At 28.6% G+C, this 19,436-nt stretch overlaps 3 protein-coding genes and 1 non-coding gene across 4 annotated transcripts; 2 read left to right on the top strand and 2 right to left on the bottom strand.

Annotated features, from left to right (window-relative positions):
- Positions 1-1,230: 1,230 nt before the first annotated feature.
- On the bottom strand, positions 1,231-1,311 carry TRNAL-CAG. Its single transcript has one exon. It is a non-coding gene; the product is annotated as a tRNA-Leu (tRNA).
- A 4,631-nt stretch (positions 1,312-5,942) lies between these two features.
- On the bottom strand, positions 5,943-7,567 carry LOC106768152 (reticulon-like protein B9). The gene is made up of 5 exons (XM_014653135.2): positions 7,424-7,567; positions 7,113-7,293; positions 6,848-6,989; positions 6,680-6,749; positions 5,943-6,380 (listed from the first exon to the last, which is right to left on the bottom strand). Exons 1-5 carry the CDS (start codon positions 7,527-7,529, stop codon positions 6,211-6,213), a joined length of 669 nt encoding a protein of 222 aa, XP_014508621.1. The 5' UTR covers positions 7,530-7,567; the 3' UTR covers positions 5,943-6,210.
- Positions 7,568-12,059: 4,492 nt separating this feature from the next.
- On the top strand, positions 12,060-13,183 carry LOC106756600 (chlorophyllase-1-like). Its single transcript, XM_014639094.2, has 2 exons — positions 12,060-12,324; positions 12,420-13,183. The coding sequence occupies exons 1-2, from the start codon at positions 12,076-12,078 to the stop codon at positions 13,092-13,094; spliced, it is 924 nt and encodes a 307-aa protein (XP_014494580.1). The 5' UTR covers positions 12,060-12,075; the 3' UTR covers positions 13,095-13,183.
- A 2,352-nt stretch (positions 13,184-15,535) lies between these two features.
- LOC106768765 (chlorophyllase-1) lies at positions 15,536-17,711 on the top strand. The gene is made up of 2 exons (XM_014654079.2): positions 15,536-15,836; positions 16,828-17,711. Exons 1-2 carry the CDS (start codon positions 15,567-15,569, stop codon positions 17,512-17,514), a joined length of 957 nt encoding a protein of 318 aa, XP_014509565.2. The 5' UTR covers positions 15,536-15,566; the 3' UTR covers positions 17,515-17,711.
- Positions 17,712-19,436: the final 1,725 nt, after the last annotated feature.

Here is a 19,436-nt window from a genome sequence, read left to right as displayed (position 1 = left end):
GTTGCAGACAAGTGTTCATGTTAATGCATTATAAAAGCTTTCTGCCTAAAGAATTCTGGTTTGCAGATTATTATCAGAAAGGAATGAAAAACATCGGATACCTATTATTCTGAACTAATAACTTCCAATAACTATGATTATCCCAGCCGTGAGAGAATCTTGAATTTGAAGAAGCATCTTTGGCTATTATTCTAAACTAATAACTTCCAATAACTATGATTATCTAAGCCGTCAGAGAATCTTGAATTTGAAGAAGCATCTTTGGCTACCAATATTCTTTTATGACAAAAATGCAGAAAACCAAAGAAACAAGGAACAAAGGGGTTATATATATACATACATACATACATATATATATATATATATATATATATATATATATATATTCTCATTAAGAAATAACTGCAGCGTGTTCCAAAGGTTTTCCTGAGAAGATTTTCATGCAAATATTCACAGTTGACAATCCTTCACAAGGATTGCAGGGTTTCATCAGCATTCAACAAAAATTTGATGGCATATGGGTCCCATATACAGTGATATGGGGTGCAAACTAGCCCTTGAAGAGAAAAAAGAAAGAGTTACATTCTTCCATTGGAGGAGGAGAAGGCAGAGGAGTGAACATGTTGATACAACAAGACATGCCACACCTTGCAATTGTTCAAGTTTGGGATCTTTTCAGCAACATGGTCACAAAACCAAAGAGAAATTTATTGAATTCATTTGTAGCAGTTGCTTGCTTTGTGTCTGTTGCCCTTTGGCCTGTGTGTCATGTTTCATCAAGCAACCATGCAGAATCTGTCACCAAGCATTGAGGTGTGCCTGGCAATGGTCATGTTATGGATCAAAGAATAAGGTATGTGCAGATTATTCTTCATTTTCTGACATTGATTCTGATGTCACGTCTGGTAAGGTTAAGCCAAGTAGTGTTTCTGAAGACAGAAGACAGAGTTCATCAATTTTTAAGTGAGTATGTTGCAGTGCAGTTTAATCAAAGCACAATCTGAAGCCTAGGAAAAGCAAAAAAAAAGTGTCTTTTGTTCCTCTTATGTTACAAGGCATGCCTACTTACATGATTTTTTCTTCAAGTTCAGGTGTAAGAATAAATCTCAGGTTATCACATAAGGAAACTGTGCATTCAAAGTATAAATCACTCTTGGTTAATATTTTAGACTTTGTTTTTATTGATAGAAAAATGAACTTTTGTTCAGTGATTTTAAAAATTATAAATTTTGTCAAGAATGGGATTCGAACCCATGCCCTTTCGGACCAGTACCTGAAACTGGCGCCTTAGACCAACTCGGCCATCTTGACCTTTATTGATGGTTTACGTAAACCTATTTAAAGATATAATTATTTTTATTAAAAATTTAATCCCAAACCATTCCTTTTTAGAACTAGTATCTAAATTACTTCTTTGTGTATTAATAATTCGTAATTATTAATATGTTAGTCTTGATTAGTGAAGATTTTGGTAGTTTAATATAGAATTAACATTACATTAAATTCAATTAATTTAGCATGGGTTTAACGATAATAGTGTTTTTTTTTAAGATAATAAACTTTGAATCTAGAAATTCATCAAATAGAAAATCTTTCACACTATAGTCTGATATCAGTGTACTAATACACTCTATAAGATTATCTAGTCAGAGAATTTGATTGTTGGAAACTTAAATTTTTGTAGATTTGGTATCAATGATTTAGGAATCAGTTTATATAAAAGATTACATGCTATTTCAGGTTAAATTTTTAAAATGATTAGTTTCTAGATCTTCTTCCTTAAATTTCGATCCATTACCTTGTTTCTATTCAATGTATATAATTCATTATTTCTAACAAACAACAATAGGAGAAAAAGATACACTTTGAGGTCATGAGATCAAAGTTCATATATTCAAAATCCATTGCAGAACTTCTCAGCTTACATTTGCAAGTAAAACAGTTAGCACTTACCATACTAATAATCATAGTCCTTAGCAACAAGCTGCAATGTGAAATATAAGAAACTAAGACTACAATAGCCACTGAAGTTCACTCTTCCAGATATCTATGCTTGAAGTTGATAGCAGCAAAACAAGATCTCTAGGCACCACATCCAGCACCACATCCAGCTCCACATCCTGCACCACATGCAGCTCCATAAGGCTCTTGATCTGCTGCAGAACTTTTCTCCTTGGAAACACCATCTGCACAAGAAAAGATGATGGCTGGAATAATGCAGAAGGTAACCAAAACCATCAACCAGATTGCATAGCCATTACCATAGAAACCAATGTTTGAATCCACAATTTTCACCTCTCTCAATTCTCTCACCATTTGTTCCCACTTGCTGAATAATTTTCACTTTCACCCGAGAATAGGCCTATGCTTGTTATATAAGCTATATATAAATAAAAAATAAAAATATCTTTATGTGCTGTTGAAGACGTTTAGAAATTTTTCATTACCCTAGAAAAGTCCAAGTTATTGCTCCTTTAGACTGTGGTGGACCACTCAGTTCTTGTCTTGAAATTTAGTTGTGGTAGCTAACATCACGCTATTGATTCCAGAGTGATCACTTTCAACTAATAAATTGGCATTTATGAACTTAGATTTAATTAAATAATACATAAAATATAGCTTTTTAACATTTAAAATACACATGACAAATCTAATATATCACAGTAGTTTTTATCATTACAAAACTATCATTAAAGACAGAAAATTTAAACATGTAAAATGAAAAAGAACATGACAAATATTTAGACTATTTTTTTTTTTGAAAAAAATCATAATGGTAATCATATTAAGCCATTTTTTTGAGTTTTTTTTTATTTAAAATGAACCAGAGATCATTAACTTTTTTATTCTTTCGACCACGATGGATTTGACTTTTTAAAACTGACAATGTTTATCCTAAGCAAAACTTTTTTTCTGACTTGGGGAGGTTGTAACTAGTTAAGCAGCAGTGAAAAATACTATTTTGCTCAGTGGCTGTTTCTATATAGTACTACTACCAACACTTTTTAGACAAGAAATTATATAAAAGAACATTATTAGAGATTCCACTTATTGTTCAGTGGAGGACGAAGACCAATAAAGCATGGTTGTTGATTCTTTAGGAGATTGCAAAATGTATACTTTTCAAAGCAGATTTTATCCTACAATTCTACGGCTGCCGTACGGCACATGAATGTGTTGGTTTGCAGTTGCTTAATTAATATTATGCTCCATGTGTTATGTTTCCAAAATTCTTCATCAGCATGCACCATTGTAATTAACATCATTTGCTCAATTACAATTCATAATGGTGCCCCCACTACTGGATTAGAGAGGCTAAAAGCCTATATGCTTGGCCCTTTCTGATAGCAAATCCTCCATCATCTGTTGTAGGCTATATCTATAACTACTCTATCTTTTCTTATATTCTGATACTGATATTTTTCAGATAACTGTATCAGAAATTAAGCAATACTACAGTTACTGCTAACTCTATGAGGTTTTAAGTTCAAGAAACATGTATATTATTTGATACCTCAACTTTTTGCCAGTTAAAATAAACTAAATGTTCAAAATTGCTTAATCATGACTACAGCTTTTGAAGTTGTATGAGTCGGACATTTTACTTTATTAGACTTTAAAAACCTTATGTTAGTTCTACAAAACAACAGTGGATCCTTGATTCCTTTTCATGAAAACTACAGTAACAAATAAAATGAAAAAGGATTATCGAATAACGTTTACAAAGTTCAGTACTAATGCATGATGGATATTCAATTTTAACAACTGGTTCGCAGGTTTACTCTATAGTTGGAGATGTCTTCTATAATCCTAAGAAAAATAAGAATGAAGAAAGAAACTTTTATTCACAAAAACATGTTATACATAGAATTCTCAATATGTAGAATTTAGAAAACAGTTAAACAGTTAAACTTAAACACAATTTAATACATGTGTTAGACGATCTTTTTAAACTTAATATTATGAAATATTTGTATTAGAAACGTAAATGTGACTCTAAGTTCATATTAAGTTGAGAAATTGAGTAACATGAAGTATAAAAGACCCATAAACTCAATGCTTTAAAGTTTTGGATTGAAAACAGTGTCAATTTTTTATACAAGTTAGCATGGTTATCAAACTCTCGAGTTAACTCTTAAACTCTTACGAGTTTACGTTCTCAGACATGGCTTCCGAGTTAACTTGGAAGTAAACTCTTTTCTGGGTAAACTCTGTAGAATTAATTGTGAAATCGGTAGGATCGTGTAGAATCGTGAGTTTGGAGCGATTCTACGAGCTTGAAAGGAGGAAAAATAAAGAAAAACAAGATTGATTGGTCTTTTTTTATTATATATTTAATGAAATGCATCAAAATTAATGTCAATAATCCAAGTATTTATGTTTTACAATATTTATTTTTATGAACTATATATCTATGAATTTTATTTATTTAAAGTTATATAATTTTGTAGACTTATTTGAATTAAGATATTATTCATATAGTATTTTTCATCTGAAGTAAACTCTTACGAGTTTACGAGTTGAGTGTACGAGTCGAGTTTATTCGACTCTCACTCGCGAGTTTGATAACCGTACAAGATAGACACATGTTGTATCTCTCCATAGAATACTCCACCCACAAAAGACTCATCAATTTGAGATGGTCTTCTATACTCACCTGACACATAATTTGAGAGTCCATCGTTACAGGAAAAATACAAAAAAGAGGCAAATTTGGGTTTTGAAGTAACAAACCAAAAGAAGAAATTAAAATCTGTGGTACTCTAGCCACAGACATTACTCTTATTGCATAAATAGAAATAAGAAGACTAAGTTTTGAGGCTTTTGGAAGATGTTTAATTTTTATTGGACGCATTGTAGGTAGTCATAATGTTAGTGGAATTCTTGTAATCTAGGAGCTATCTGTTTCCCACATTATAAGTGGGTCATAGACTACTGCACCACCACATCAGACGCATTATATATGCTTCATGTGACAAGCACAATTGTAATGTCACATATTTGTATATGGAAGTCAACCTACCTGGTGGGAAACTCATCTTGGATTATTCTTCAACTCTGTTTAATTACCATGGGAAAGCCTGATTTGAAACAATTAATTAGTAATCCCATTATTTGGAACTTGGTATCCTATTATAGTTTTTCAATTAAAAAAATTAACAAAATATTTGAGACCCTTTTATTATATGTTTTCTTTTCATAAATAAGTTTTAGATCTCTAATTATAGATCCAATTCAAAGAAAATTTTTAATGGAGAAAACAAAAAATTGATTATACAGTACAAACTTAAAATTTATTTAAGGCTAATTTTGTCCCTATTGAGTCTTCAATTTCTCCAACTTTTTCTTATAGCTGTCAGTTTATATCTGTTTACACAAAGCACTATATAATTCAAGAGAGCTGATAATTGTTTACCTCAAAATGGTGAATTGGGCAGAAATAAGATAGAGATAGAAAAGAACAAGAGAAAAGGTGAAAAAAGGGATAGATATATAACAAGTGACTATAGATATATGTAGAAAAAGAAGAAAAAACTAAATGATATAAAAGAAAAAGTGTGGAGATGGTTATAATTTTTGTACAATACAAAGACAGCATGAGTTTCTGATATGATTATACATTTTCACTGAGAGATTGTGATAATGACTTCTACGGGTGGATTGAAGTTAAAAGAAGAGTTATAAGGAAAGAAACAAGAAAAGAAAAGATGGACGAAAAACAAAGTGACAGATGTGATCATTGACGAAAAAAAGGAGACAGAAAAAGAAAATGGAATAGAAATGAGATGAAAGAAAAGTAGAAGTGTTTGATATATGTTTCCTTTCACCAAAAGAGTAGCAGACAAAGTGTTCTGGAGTCTGACCTCAGCTTCTCTTTATATCCGAATGCTAACACAAGAGAACTTTGAGGAACCTAAAACGTTGTTCACATACCACACCACACGCACGATATATTGTTTAGTGAAGAAAAGTATAACAATTAGATTTCATTGAAAAGTATATCACACACAATCCGTGTAAACACCATTGAATAACACAATTGGACATGTATGAAAAATAAAATTATTACATTGTATGGCTTTTTTGGAGAGAAACTTAAACATCTTATGTATGTTTTTCTGGTGATAACCATTGTATCTCTCATAGCAGCTATTTATGTAATGCACAATATCTATATTTTGAAGTTGGGATGAGTGTAAGTGTAACAGTTTATTGAGTTTTCTTTGGCTTCACTGGTCCTCTGGGAATTCTGTTGAGGTAGTTCTTCTTAAAGCTCCTGTAGTTTTTTCTGAGAACGATTATAATATCGCTCACCCAATTGTTGATTTCTTCCTCATATCGTTCATACACAATTGGCAGCGTGTGCACGCACAGGAAACCTTGTCATCAATGAACCATCAACAAGAAACCAGACATCTTAGTACAAACTTCAGTATAAAATCACATATAAAAATAGGGTTAAGTTACTCACATTCACATATGCTCCATATTAAGGAGATGGTTAAATTATTCTTTTAATTCTTTAATCATGTAATTACAGTTTAATTTTTCAGAGAGTGTTCTTTATTACATGCTACTGACTGCATAAAACTGCTAAAACAGCTAAAACATTATAATTTACGACAGTCAATTGAGTTATTTAACCTAAAAAGAGAAAAAAAGATGAAGAAATGCTTACCAATATATAGCAGATTGACAAAGCTGAAGTAGCTTCCAATCACTGAGAAAATATAGAGGGACACAATGTTCTGAAAATGTTTTTGAGAAGTGAGAGGTCATGTTACGTATTTGTTAATTAAGAAATTCACTTTCAGTTAGTGAAAGAAAATGAATATTGGTTGTGTACCAGAAGAAAGATTGGCAGGTCTATTCCACATGAAATATGGAGGAGCATTGGTAGTAACTGGTTGAATCTTCTGTGGAGAATGAAAGCAAGATCTTGGAAGAAAGATTCTTGTAAAATAATATCTGGAATCTGGGGAGGTTTCCTGAAGATATATTTATCAAAGGGAATAAAGATGTCATAGAAGGACATGTATGTCTATATCATCTTGTATATCTATATATTCATATAGACACTGTTACATTTGATGTTAAGTAAAAATAGGTACCATTTGAATATATCTGCAGCTGTGGACCATATGAATAGCACAAGCATGGTGGTGATGGAAATGTGACAAAGGAGAGTCACGAAATTGTACTCAACAATCTCAAATAGAAACCATATCACTGTCATCCCTCCCAAAAGCGCAGCTGATAAATTTCTGTCCCTCCATAACAGTATATCTGCCACTGCAAGTTCCCCAATTATCAGAATCAGTTCATGGATTATCATGTTATTATAGTTCTATAAACCTGTTTTACAAGAGCTGATCCAGTTCATTGATATAAGAAAACTATGAACATGAATTTAATGTGGTACCTTTTCCTCCTCCAAGAACTTGATGTATCGGTTTTTCATGTCCAAAGAGCTTTACTCGTGCTCCGATAATTTCATTATCAGAATCAGATGATGTATCGTTCGCCATAGTTTCTTCTTCACTGATATTGTGTCATGACTCTACCATTTATATTAAACATTCTACCATATTCATTTTCATGCAAAAGGAGAGGAGATTCTATGCTGATCACTAAAGTAAGGAATGACTTGGAGTTAACTTAGCATATTTGCATTCCTGCTAACACTCTAAAGTATCTAATTCCAATCTAGATGAGTCTTCTTTCAGCAACAAACTCTGGACTTTTATGCAACCCTATTATAAAAATGGAGCAAGCTATAATAATGTTTTTTTTTTTTTTTTTTTTTATGTAAAGTTAAATATTTAGGTTTATAGTATTGTTTTTATGATGATTTGTCCTAAATGATGTATACGTTGAATAACTCAAATGTTTTCTTTCAATGGTTTTACAAAATTTTTTATCAATTAAAATATATAAATTCTTATAATTTTTTTTTTTTCAAATTTCTTTTCTCATCACTTCAAATATTACTGAAATAGTTAAATTTTATGGCCAAATTTTGCGGAAAACAATAATCTATTGGTTTTATAAAAGTATAAACAAGCTTCTAATTAATGTAATTTGTGATAAACTCAATTATCATAATTTCCGTCGTATATATTGACACCACATTGTAAATTTTACTTACTAATAATTTCTAATGGGATAGATTTAATCGTTAATTTCTGTGTCATTAATGTCATAAAATGGATTATTTTAAGAAAATAACTGAAAAGTTACTATCAATACCTAAAAGTTTATGTTACTTACCTCGTAGTGGTAAATTAGCGTGACACACGAATTCGGTTTTAAAATCACGAAGGTTAACTTTTTAGGGCTGACTTTTCAAGACTAATTCTAAGTTAACGTCAACCTACCTAACATTAATGGATTTTTATTTTGAAATTTAATTAATTTAGCATAGTTTAAATCGATTCTAAATCAAATTTATTGTAATATTAATTTAATTTGTGTCTATTTGGTAGACAATAATGATATTAATTTTAAAAAAATTATCATATAATATCTTTAAAATAATTAAATACTAATGATGACCAAAATAGAAAAGAATAATTTGTGGCGGATAAGGGAGATAAGTGTGCATGAAATGGAGATAAAACAAAGAATATGGATAGAAAAGATGTGTGTGGATGAAAGAAGATGAGTGTAAAGAGATTTATGAGTGTGAAATGAATAAAACCATTGCGAAAAAAATTATAGAAAAAGTGAGAATAGAAAAATGTAATGAGATTAGTCATTTTTAAATATATGAGTTTTTAGATTAAAAATAAAATATAATTCTTAGTTATTATAATGAAAGTTAGAATTAATTAACAAATTAATTTTATTATGTAACTAGTTTGAAATTATATTATAATTGGTCCAAATGTGATTTGGGATATAAGGATGTAGTGGTTATTATGAGAAGTTGTAATAAAATAAAATTCAATTTGATAATGCCAACTATGTTTATCCTAATTCAACAAAAATAAAATATTTATTTATTAAAAATTATTAAAAATAATTTTGTATTTTATAATTTTAAAAAATAAAAATATATTTTACATGTTTGTTAATTCTACACTAATACAAATATTCATTTATTAAAAAAAGTTGAAAATGATTTTGTATTTTTAATTTAAAAAATATTTAAATAATCTGTTACGTACAAATCATCACTAAACCGACTTTAATAAAGTTGCAATTTAGCTAACACTAATATTTAAAAATTAATTTTATCTTTTCTTGTAATATAAAGATACATATATAGGAAGTTTTAATAGACCTATATTCGTCACAAATAATCTGTTTCAACTCCATCATAAAATATAAAACATAAGGCTGTGGCCAAGAATCTTTAACTTCGCAAAAGTTTTAAATTATTTATTGACAAATCTTAAATAAATTCTTTCTAAATCTTTTTTCTGTATATTTAATTATATTTATTTATTTTTATGACTTTATGTATATATGAAAAATGATAAAACATAAAAATATATAAAAAATAATTTGTAACTTAGCAATATGTAAAATCGTATAAGTAACTAAATATCATTAATTAAAGAGACATATGAGTTAGTGTGTTGATATCAAAACTAATTAAAAAAAAAAAAAACTTGTAAAGATGAAAAAAAAAAATATAGATGTTAACATTTAATAAATTTTACTTTACTTTATCAAACAAGTGGTATGCAAAAAAAGAATTTTAACCTATTAAAACAAATGTTGGAATTCAGTTGACCCTAATTTAAAAACTTATGTGAGAGTAAAAATTATCATTATGCGAATAAAAATCTCATGCAAAGCATTAAAATTTTTAATTCCTTTTTCTTTATAAACTAAAATCTAAAACACATAATTTTGAATTTTATTTTAAATATACATTCAATTTCCTTTTCATTGCCACAATTTTATTTAAAAAATGTCATAAAATAATATAAAATTAAATAAAAAAAATACTTTTGTATTTGTTGCACAATAATATTTATCTTATTAATGTGTAATCATTAAATATTCAAATATAAATATATCAAAATTTAAATTTACAATAAATATGTTTAAAATTGACATTTATGTTATGATTATAATAATTAAATATTTTCGTTTACAATAATATTTTAATGATAAATATTTTATGTGAGGATACAATATTATTGTAAACGTTAAATGTTAAAGTTAAGTTCAAATGTTAAAGTTAAGTTTAAATGTTTTATAATAATAAAGTTATCATTTTTTTTCGTTTCTAATAATGAAATGAATATTGATATTTCTCACTTTCTACTTCGAAAACATATATATCAATTCCGAAAATAATATGATATATTCATAATAATCAATTTAAAAGGTTAATATTAAAAAAAATGTATTTTTCATTTTTCTTCCTAATGTTTTCTTTCCTTCTTTTTAATTTTTTTAGAATATTGATACAACTCTCATAGCAGAAGTTGTTCCCGACAAATTTTTCGATGATGTCACTATAGTTGGGCTGCTCTCAAAACCCACACGAATTACATGTGACAGATTGCATTCTAGCTCGTTTTTCATTTGTTTCTCAAATATATTCAAAATGTTTATTTTGAAGCCAACATTTTTCCTTATCACTATTTTTATATAGTGAACTTTGAATCTATTTTTGTAGATTATTATTTACTTAATATAAATAATATAAATAGTGTTATTTTGTATGAGTCGAGTTAAAATCAGTTTAAATATTATTTTCTCTTTTCAATCTCTAAAAATAATTTTAACTAACATGATTCCATATTTCAAAACAGATAATATCTAAGAATTTGGGATGAGAATAGAAAAGTTGGTATAGTACATAGAACAAAAAAAATTAAATTAAAATAACTTATAATTACATTAAACATTTTAATTATTATTAATATCCATAATACTGGCAAAATGATTCTTTAAAGTGGGGTAAGTTGCATGTGTCATTTGTTTAATGCCCCTTCAGTTATTTTGTAACAGCCAAAAAAACATGGTCCACTATTATAAATTTTATTGTCATCTTCAAGAGCCATGGTCCCATACAGGAGTACTATACATTAGAAGAATTTATACATAAGAAAATTAGAAGTTATACATAAAAATATTATAATTTCAAAGTTTATAACTAGTTTTGGACAATAATTTATAGATTTTTTTTTTTTTTTTACTTATCACAAGATTTTTTCACACTTTAATTTTTCATTATTAGAATCATTTTTTTTTCATATATATGTTATGTGAATGGAACTGAGTTTAATTTATATTAAAAATTGATATAAATTTTAATTAAAAATTTTAAAATAATAAATTTATAATTTCTTTTACAAAATACTCATCTTTATCACATCTTTATCACTTCTAACGAAAAGTTAAATTCATATTTAAATTAGGGTTTCGAAAACAATAAAAACATCACATTCTAACATGAGTGTCTCCAAATTTTTTTCTTGAAATCTAGCCTTCAGCTACCTATTGCATTGTGGTCCCTTGACAACCTTTTCTCTGTGTCCCTGTCACTTCTTTAATAGTATTTATCTGTGTTTCACTTGATCACATGCAATATAGGGTTTTCCAATTGACTTGTAAGATGCAAAATTCAACTCAAACTTTAAATAACGAAAAAAAGACGTGGAAGCTATCAAACAATGATATTTTTAGATTTAATTGAATTAGATATTTTTTTAATGTATTTAAGATAATTAAAAAAATAATGATACGGAAAAGCTATTTAAAATTTGAGTAATGATAAGATGATATATAATATAAAAATAAAATAATTATAAAAAATGAATTTTTGTATTTTGTTAAGAAAAAAATAAAAAATAAAAAATTGTGTATGTAAAAAATTTGTATGAATATGATGTCATTTTCTTAAATTCTATGTCATGCCAGCAAATTTTACCTTCATTATATTAATTTTTCATATTCCAATTTGTTTTATTTAAAATCTTGCAGAAATTAAGAAAAAAAAAATAGATATGGAAAGCTGACAAAGAGAATCTCTATATAAGGTAGATGGACTGAAGAAGATTTAAAAGTATCCTTAGAAGGAACGTGTTTGGTGTGAGAAGAGTAATAATCATGGCGAAGATAGCCGATGAAAAAGTGGTGACCTTAGATGTTTTCCAAAAGGGAAGTATCCAATGGAGCAAAATTCCCACAAAGCCTCCTTCTTCACCTCCAAAACCATTGGTGATATTTACACCAACTGTGCGTGGTGCTTACCCTGTAATGGTTTTCTACCATGGTTTCTTGCTTCAACCAAACGACTACTGTGACCTCCTAGGCCACATAGTTTCACATGGATTCATAGTTGTTGCTCCTCATCTGGTATGTACAGTACACTTTCTATCAAATGAATATGTAATGTTTTAAAACATGTCACTCTATTTTAGAATCGATTGTCTGACACAAATTTTCCTTAGAACAATTTGTTTAGTGATGAAATAAAGGAAGCAGGAGAAGTGGTGGATTGGCTTGTGAAGGGGCTTCAACCTTTGCTTCCTGAGAAAGTTGAAGCGAAATTGGAGAAAGTGGTTCTATCAGGTCACAGTAAGGGTGGACAAACTGCGTTTTGTGTGGCCCTAGGTCAGCATGTTAAAACGGTGCTGAAGTTTTCTGCAGTGATAGGCATAGACCCTGTGGGAGGATTAACTAAGTGTAAGGTTAGCAAAACATCTCCTAAAATTCTGACAGGGGTGCCACATTCACTGGATTTGAAGGCTCCCGTGGCTGTAATAGGAACTGGACTAGGACCAGAAAGGGCTTTCCTTGTTCCTCTACCATGTGCTCCTGAAGGGCAGAACCACGTGGACTTTTTCAACGAGAGCAAACCCCCTTGTGCACATTTTGTTGCAGCAGATTATGGTCACATGGACATGTTGGACGATAAAACACCGTTATTTGACACCGTGCTGTCGAAGTGTATGTGCAAGAATGGGAAGGGTCCTAGGAAGTTTATGAGAGAGACTGTGGGAGGATTGGTTGTGGCCTTCTTGAGGGCACAGTTGGATAATCTGACCCAGGATTTTGAGGCTATTTTAAACGATCCTTCTCTTGCTCCTGCTACACTCGTTGATGTCAAGTACATACAAGCATGAAAACAACATTTGCTTTTGCTGTTTCTCCCTTTCTATGTTCTATTATATGTTTGTTTCCTAAGATGTTTCAAATGTATGTTAAATACAGTACTTTATTTAAACAAAACTTGAACAAAACACTCCATTGCTGAGACTCCATTGCCTCCTTATACGAAGTTCTTCATTTAAACACCTACAGAAGCTTCCTTAATGGCATGAAAACTGCTCATACAAATGCAGCAACAGAAACCATGTATTGCATCTAACATGAAAAGCTTCCAAAAGCAAATCACTCTAGACCACAAAGTCAATGCGATGATCAGATATCCATATACATATATCATGTTATTCTTCCAACTTGCTACACCATCTAATGTACGGTAATAAATCCTTATAAACTCAAATAACTCTTGCTTCCTAAATTAGTCCTTATGAGCTATCCAATAGTACTTAGTATTTAATGGGTTCCTAAAGTAGTTACTGTTCTTTTATATATATTTAATCAAATTCTTAAAGAATGATATTTAAAACAATACAAAATAAGCTAAAATAAGAGATAAAGTAAGAACTTTAAATAAATAATTAAATATTTTAAAAAAGTATAATAACAAAAATATCAATTTATATAATGGACTATTACATGTTAGAGATAAATTAAATGAAATAAATAACTAAAATTTAGTGTATACTTGAAAATAAATTAAATTCTATAAATAAGTAGGAATAGAACGTAACTAAAAATGAAATAAATAAATAAAACAGCGCATAACTATAAATAATTTAATGAAATAAATAAATATGTAATTGAAGACTTAACTAAATAGGTACGAGTGTGTAACTAAAAATAAATTAAATGAACTCAATAACACACACTAATTAATTTTTTTAATTATTATTTTTTTATTTGTTTTGTTTTCTTCTTATATTTCTTTTTTGTTATTATTTTCGTTTTACTTCTTAAATCTACTTTATTTAATTTTTAATGTTTAAACTACATCTACATAAAATATGAAACATTAGTAAAAATTCAAATTTTTTTAATTATTATATTTAGAGTAAGGATAAAATATAGTTTACTAAAAATAAAAATATTAAATTTATTGTTTGTTTTGTTAGGCTTAATTACCTTTTTTTTTCTAAAAAATTTCAAGTCAATCTCTACTTATAATTTTGTTTCAATTAAATTTTAATTTTTAAAAAACTAACTTAATTAAATCATTTGCATGAATACCTTATACCAAATATTCCTCAATTTTAAAACCTCTCTTTTATTTCAGTATACATATAACCTATGGTACGACTCCTGAAGTGACCTAACCCCATCCATCCATGTGTCTTTCAGAAACAGAATCCTAATTCCATATCTCACTTCCCATTCATAATCTCTTCAAACCAAACTGTTCTCAACACAACCACAAATCTTTCTTAAATCTTTCCATCATCTACATTTTCACTATACAACTTCTTTCATCCAGTTTCTTATACAAGAAATCATGTGATTAGATTTCCACTTAAATGCACCCAAAATCAGAAAATGGACACATTAGCTTCCTTTCTGTGTCAGTTTCCAACCCACCTCCATATATCAAACTTATCTAAAAACTTTACTTAATAAATTGATCCATACAAATAAAGTTTCACATAAAATAAAATAAAAAATAAATATAAGTTTATATATACATAAAACACTTAAGTTTTTAAGAAATTTTTTAAAATAATACAAAATACAAATTTGTGAGAAGTTGACTCAAAACGGATAATATCTTAGCGTGTGTATTAAATCTCCTTATATAATTAACTAATGTTTAACACTATTGGAAATTTTTTAACCGTAAGTCGTTCTATAACTGGTTAAATTTTTAAACTTTAGATAATGAAACTTTCAATACATTTTCTTACCTATGATATAAATAGGATGGTTGATACTGTAGCAGATAATTTATATGGCTTTATATATTTTTTTATTAAATACTATATATTTAAGATGAGAAAAGGAGAAAAGATTTCTCAGTAATAATATCAAAAGCTCTAAATTCCGGAAGGTAAAATAAATGTTCCCTCACAAATTCAATCTTGACAAAGTGATTAAACTGTTTGAACTAATACTTAAGGAGAAATATATTTAAGAAAATAAAACTTCATTATATCAAAGTATTTGAACTGTTCCACGTTATACGTCTTTTCAATAATTGTGTAATGCCATTAAATCAAAAGGATAAGGTTGCCAAAACTGCTAAAAGTATATTTTCTTTATCTGGTGTGATCCTACGTTAAATTAATGGACCATTTATAACTAGGTTAAACATTACAAAAACATGTAATTCTAGTAATAGCAAAACCAGATAATATTCAACATATATACATGTGACAGACATGTGACAGGACAAAGGTTTGTTTGATGAGGATATATATATATATATATATATATTAGGTAGATGCATGCATAGAAATGAAGCTGAGTATTCTTAGAAGCAAAGTGTTTGGTGTGAAGTGATGATGGCTGAAGGAGCTCTTCCAGCAATGGAAACCACACAAGTTTTTGAAAGAGGAGATATCCAATGGAAGCAATTCAAAGTTGATGCATCCAGTGCTTCTTCTTCTTCCTCCTCACCTCCAAAACCATTGCTGATATTTACACCAACTGTGCCTGGTGCATACCCTGTAATATTATTCTGCCATGGCTTTTTCGTTCCCAATACCTTCTACTCTCACCTCCTTACTCACATTGTTTCACATGGATTCATACTCGTAGCTCCTCAGCTGGTACATCTACTCTCAACACTTTCTAATTTCTCTTTTCATTCTATACATTGCACCATTAATATTTCTATACAATCTCCTTTCACAGCAAAACAAAAAAAAAAAAAAAAGTCATATATTTTTATGCAATTATTGTTATCAACTTTTATTTCAAACACTTCTCTATTAATATTCTGTCTTCTGTAAATTTGTAATTGGTTATTTTTTCGCGAGAAATGTAATTCGAATCTCTCTCTATATATATATATATATATATATATATATATATATATATATATATATATATATATATATATATATATATATATATATATATATATAGATAGATAGATAGATAGATATATATATAATACTGGTATAATATTTGTAATCTGGTTTATAATAATTGGAAATCAATTAATTTTTAGTATTTTTAATTCATTCTAAAAGTTTATTATAGGATCTTAGAATTATAATTCTTACACAATATTAACATACATATAGATACTAACATTTATTTATTAGAGATTAAATAAGAATACGGTTTCAATATCTTTATTCTCTAAACTCTTTTTTTCTAATCTATCCTTTTATTTTTATTTTTTATGACAATGAGAGAACTTTTTATCTAAGACAAAACTCTGGTCTATTTTATAAACTAAGGTACATAAAATTAGTTTTATTTTATTTATATTATAACTTTTTATAATAATTCATATATTTTTTTATTTTATTAAATCATATTCTATCATAATATTTTAAATAATTACGTAATAAAATTAATTCGTTAATTAATTTTAATAAAAAAATTATAAATTTTATTATCTTAAAGTTTTGAGATGAATTTGAATTAAATTATTTATGTGAGTTGAAGGATTGATATGAAGTATCTTGGGTTAATTTTCTCTACAATATATCAATCAGATATGAAACTCTATAAGAGAAATTTGAGCTGAACAATTTGTTTGATTCCTTTTGGGTTTCTCTAACAGTTTTTAGACTTATTCCTTCTCAGTTTTGCAAAGGGTTGCCAATGCTTGAACCCAGTGAAGTAAAATTTGCAGGAAAAGTTGCAGATTGGCTAGCCGAGGGGCTTCAACCTTTGCTACCTGAGAATGTGGAAGCCAACTTGGAGAAATTGGTTGTATCAGGTCACAGTAAGGGTGGAAAGACAGCATTCTGTGTTGCACTTGGTTATGCAAAAACCAAGCTAAAATTTTCAGCACTGGTGGGCATAGACCCTGTGGCTGGAACATCTAAGTATTGTGAAACAAATCCTCATATTCTGAAGGGAGTGCCAGGATCCTTCAATTTGAACATGCCTGTTGCCGTGATTGGTTCCGAGCTGGGTCCAAAGAAAGGTAATTGTTGCAGTCCACCTTGTGCTCCTGATGGGATGAACCATAAGGAGTTTTTCAAGGAATGCAAACCTCCTTCTGCACATTTCGTGGTGGCAAGGTATGGTCACATGGACATGTTGGACGATGAAACAGCAGGAGTAATTGGGACATTATTGTCAAAATGTGCCTGCAAGAATGGATCAGGTCCTAGGGATTTGATGAGAAGAACCATTGGAGGCTTGGTTGTGGCATTCTTGAGGGCACAATTGAATGACCACTGGAAGGATTTTGATGCTATTTTAGGGAATCCTAACATTGCTCCAACTCAATTGGACAACATGGTATACATTCCAGCATCATAGGTGTTAGGATTACATGAGTTTGATCCCACATCGAACAGAAACATATATACATAGGTAGTGTTAGTCTGATTCAAGAAATTATCCTAAATCACGTTTGTTGGAAACGCGCTTTTCGCAGGTGTCTTTACAATTTGAATATTATATATCCTTGGCAATGTTACATGGTAAACACTACTACTCTTTCATTTGATCGTATAAATAAGGCATTTCAGATTACTTTATTAACTTCTTGCTTTCGTGAATATATTGACAAGTGCATCTGATATTTTTATGTAAGAGGAAATGTATTTAGTGTTTTCTTTTGGTAATAAGAGGACAGAAGAAGAAATAAAGCAGCGTTTGGATAAACATTTTTAAGAAAGTTAATGCGTATAAGGAAGGATTTAACTACTTTAACTTTGTTTAATAAGATAATATTTGGACTATCGTTTGTTTATTGTTATTTGACTTATTTCTAAATGTCGTATAATTAATACTATTAGTTTATTTATTTTAAATTTAAATAAATATCACTTAGTCAAAATAAAATGTAAATGATACTATAAAGGATTATCTAGTAATTTCTCCTTCACAACAACTTGTTTTATCTATTGTACACATTCGAAGAAGTCAAAGCCCACTGCGCCAAAAAGGCTCGACCAAATGGGCTTAAAACGCCTGTAAAATGGGCCTGGTGATAAGATACTCTGTATAAAATGATTTTTTTTCCCTCGTCATAATAATTTCTAATTACACCTTGTAATTTTCAAAACACATGAAATATGTATCGAAACAAGCTTTATTTTATGATAAAATTATTTCCACAAAGAGCACTTTCTCCTAATCTTCTTCATATGCAACAGATAAAGAAGGTACAATGACAATGGTGCAATAATGATGATAACAGTAACAACCGTAGTGGTGGTGTATTATCCTTAGTCTATTCTATAACATAATAATTATATTTAGAAGATTATAATAAATATTATGCTTTTAAAATATATATGTATCATAATTTATATCTGTTTATATATTTAAAATTTAAATTTAAATTTAATAATACAATTTGAATTTTAAAAATACATATTGATTTGTAGTTTTATTTATATTTACTTTATTTTTAGTTTTTTCATACCTTTTTTAAAGCAGATAAAAATTGCAATGCGACTTGATAGACCTGGATTTGATCGAAATATTTGATCTCATTTAAAACAACAAAATTTAAATAATTATACGAAAAAAAGTATAATTTAACCAGAGAATCGATAAATAAATTATTTAAATTTTAAATTAGTGGCGCATGATGGTTTGATTGTCTAATTTAACTATTGATTTCGAGATAATATTAATTTAAATAATAAATGGCTTAATCACCGTCATTAATTTGATTTTGAATTTTTGATCTATACAAATGAGGTATAAAGTAGTATTATATTAATATAATATTTCGTAAAGATTTGAACATGTGTGTGTTATAAACATTTGAATTTAGTGGGGATGGAACTGAGAAATATTTAATTGTGTCGGGATAGTCCTTAATTTAGAAAAGCAGGTTCAGTAGCATGCCTAATTAATCCCTCTTCCATGCATCATCATACATTACTAGCTCTCTCTTTTCTTGTAAATTTCCCTGGCCCACAAAATCTTTTAAAAAAAAGTCTTTTAAGTTATCAATTATTTGACAATATTTAAATTTATTTTTTTAATTATGTCTTTGATTTTCTTAATAGGTTTATTAGCTATTGCTGGAAAAGAAAATAATTATAGAAACCTAATTGTCCTTTGAATTTAATATTGTCACACCTGTACTTGTATTAGTGTTCTCACTTGTTTTAACTTTAGAATTTTCTAAACTAACATTCTTATCTAAGGTAATTTTTTCACAAGTTTATCCGGCTTCATTCTACAACAGTTTCACCGTAAACTAATAATAATGTAACACT

Source organism: Vigna radiata, chromosome 1, assembly GCF_000741045.1.
Source record: "Vigna radiata var. radiata cultivar VC1973A chromosome 1, Vradiata_ver6, whole genome shotgun sequence".
Lineage (NCBI taxonomy): Eukaryota > Viridiplantae > Streptophyta > Magnoliopsida > Fabales > Fabaceae > Vigna > Vigna radiata.
Note: the sequence above shows the minus strand (reverse complement) of the source record. Positions and strands in the feature narration are given on the sequence as shown.